The sequence below is a fragment of the Austrofundulus limnaeus genome, unplaced genomic scaffold, assembly GCF_001266775.1.
Source record: "Austrofundulus limnaeus strain Quisiro unplaced genomic scaffold, Austrofundulus_limnaeus-1.0 Scaffold422, whole genome shotgun sequence".
Classification (NCBI taxonomy): Eukaryota; Metazoa; Chordata; class Actinopteri; order Cyprinodontiformes; family Rivulidae; genus Austrofundulus; species Austrofundulus limnaeus.
This window is the reverse complement of record NW_013952824.1, coordinates 73,565-75,615: the sequence shown is the minus strand read 5'-3', so window position 1 is coordinate 75,615 and position 2,051 is coordinate 73,565. Positions and strand designations below refer to the sequence as shown.

The 2,051-nt window shown below is 47.9% G+C and overlaps 1 protein-coding gene across 2 annotated transcripts in view; it reads left to right on the top strand.

Annotated features, from left to right (window-relative positions):
- Window positions 1-559: 559 nt before the first annotated feature.
- kat14 (lysine acetyltransferase 14) overlaps window positions 560-2,051 on the top strand; it is an 8,817-nt gene continuing 7,325 nt past the window's right edge. The window contains exons 1-3 of one of the 2 annotated variants that reach the window (XM_014024415.1): window positions 560-1,322; window positions 1,424-1,708; window positions 1,809-1,930. In XM_014024415.1, the coding sequence (XP_013879869.1) occupies window positions 1,450-1,708; window positions 1,809-1,930 (381 nt within the window). In that variant the 5' untranslated portion in view covers window positions 560-1,322; window positions 1,424-1,449. Of the gene's footprint in view, window positions 1,323-1,403; window positions 1,709-1,808; window positions 1,931-2,051 lie in introns of both variants that reach the window. The other variant, XM_014024416.1, reaches the window with a different exon arrangement.

The following is a 2,051-nucleotide window of genomic DNA, read 5'->3' as shown; positions in this document are numbered from 1 at the left end:
GCTAAAAATGACAGATTTTCTTTTCTGGATCTCTGACAGACGGACTTCAATCTCTGAACTCGTAAAGTTCTGGAATTTACGCAGCTCGTTTACACACTTTTCCTGAAGATAGAAGAGTTTGTTGAATCTGACGTGACATGTTCGTACGAACCCTTTGTACGAACAAAAGTAAGAGAAATTTAGGAGAAGAATACGAACATGTTCTTGCATGAGGCCCATTGTAACAAATATAGCAATCACAGGGTTAATCTTTGTAGGTCATTAAGTAAAGAAAAACAGCAGAATTTTACATTATCTGTGCTTTTGGAGGATAAATCTGCCAGAATATTCAGTAAGATGATTTTAGTTTTGAAGTCAACAGGTTTATTTAGTTTCCCCCKCTTCCTTCTTGCCTGCCTTCTCCAGTTCCACCCTCCAGTCTAGTAGTGGCGGTAATGCAGGTCTGCCAACCGCCATTAAAACAAAAGAAGAAGAAGATAAACTTCCGGTGTCAAACGGAAATAGCATGGAGACTCTTGGCTGCTAGCTAACTGAAGCTAAACACATTGTAATGTCTACAACCTCCAAAGTGGTTCTGGGAGTGTCTGTGGTTCTGACTCTGAGTACTGTGGCTGGGGTCCACCTCAAGCAGTCCTGGGAACGAGAGGTAAGTGCGTCCGAACCGAACCGAGCTCAGCCGGTCCAGTACGGACTTAGCTCAAATTGGTTAGCTTTCGGATGCTAAGGTCAAATCTTGMAGTTATTCTTTGACTTTATTTGAGTTCTTTAAGGTTTTAAAACAAACTTACAAAGAGAAACAAACCGTGAGAGACTTGTTGATTTATTCTTTATTTTCTATTAGTTTTTACATTTCAGGACATAAAATAAAATAAATGTTTTATTTCAATGGTTTTTAGACAAATCTGACGTTTAATCAAATCAGATTAATTTGTTAAACAAAAATAATTTATTTTAAATTGAAATTAATTTAGTTTAATCATCAACCAGGAGTTCTGACAGGTTCTGCTTGGTTCTGTTCAGGTATGATGGTGGGTTTCAGAACATGTTAGCTCCAAACTCTCAGAGGATCTAGACCGGTCCAGACCGGTCCAGGTGTTCTGGATGATCTGGACCGGTCCAGGTGTTCTGGGTGCTTCAGACCTCACTGATGCTCTGACATCTCTGCAGCGTCTCCGTCAGGGCGTGGTTCGGGACCTGGAGCGGTTGGAGAGGAAGAAGCAGAACCTGAGGCTGCTGCAGGAACAYAGGGTTCTGACCCGACACCTGGAGGAACAGAGGCGGCGCAGAGAGGCTGAGCCCCACCCACAAGACAACTGAGGCAGGTAAAGTCTTTAATGTCGGCTCAGAACCGCTCTGATCCTCTAATGGACCATATGAAGCTTTTAAAGCTCTATCATGTAAAGTCGGTGTCACCTGACCTCAGGTGAGCGGTGCACCTGAGGACCAGCCATGGACAGCAGCGGCGAGCAGCTGGCGGCGGCGGAGGACGAGGCGGCGTGCACGTCGGCCTCTGAGGGACTGGAGGAGGGCGAGGTGGAGGGGGAGACCCTGCTGATGGTGGAGTCAGAGGACCAGGTCTCTGTGGACCTGTCCCACGAGCAGAGCGGAGACTCCCTGACCAGCGACGTGGGCGAGGACACGGACGGAGGCTGGGCCTGCGAGGACATGTCCTTCTACTGCGAGCGCTGCCACAAGTGGATCCCTGCAGGTCAGCCAATCAGAGCGCTGCGAGGACACGCCCTGACGAACAGCCAGACCTGTCCTCGGTCCGGGTTCTCAGGTCTGACCTGGTCCACCTCTGCTTTCAGCCCAGCTCCACGGGGACCAGCCCAGTTACCTGAAAGGAGACAACTTCTTTAAATTCACCTGCTTCACCTGCTCTGAGGACGGGAAGGAGAGCTTCGACAGGATGAGGCTCACCTGGCAGCAGGTACACACACACACACACACACACACACACATATACACACACATACACACAGACACACACACACACACACATACACACACACACACACATACACACACACATACATACACACACACACACA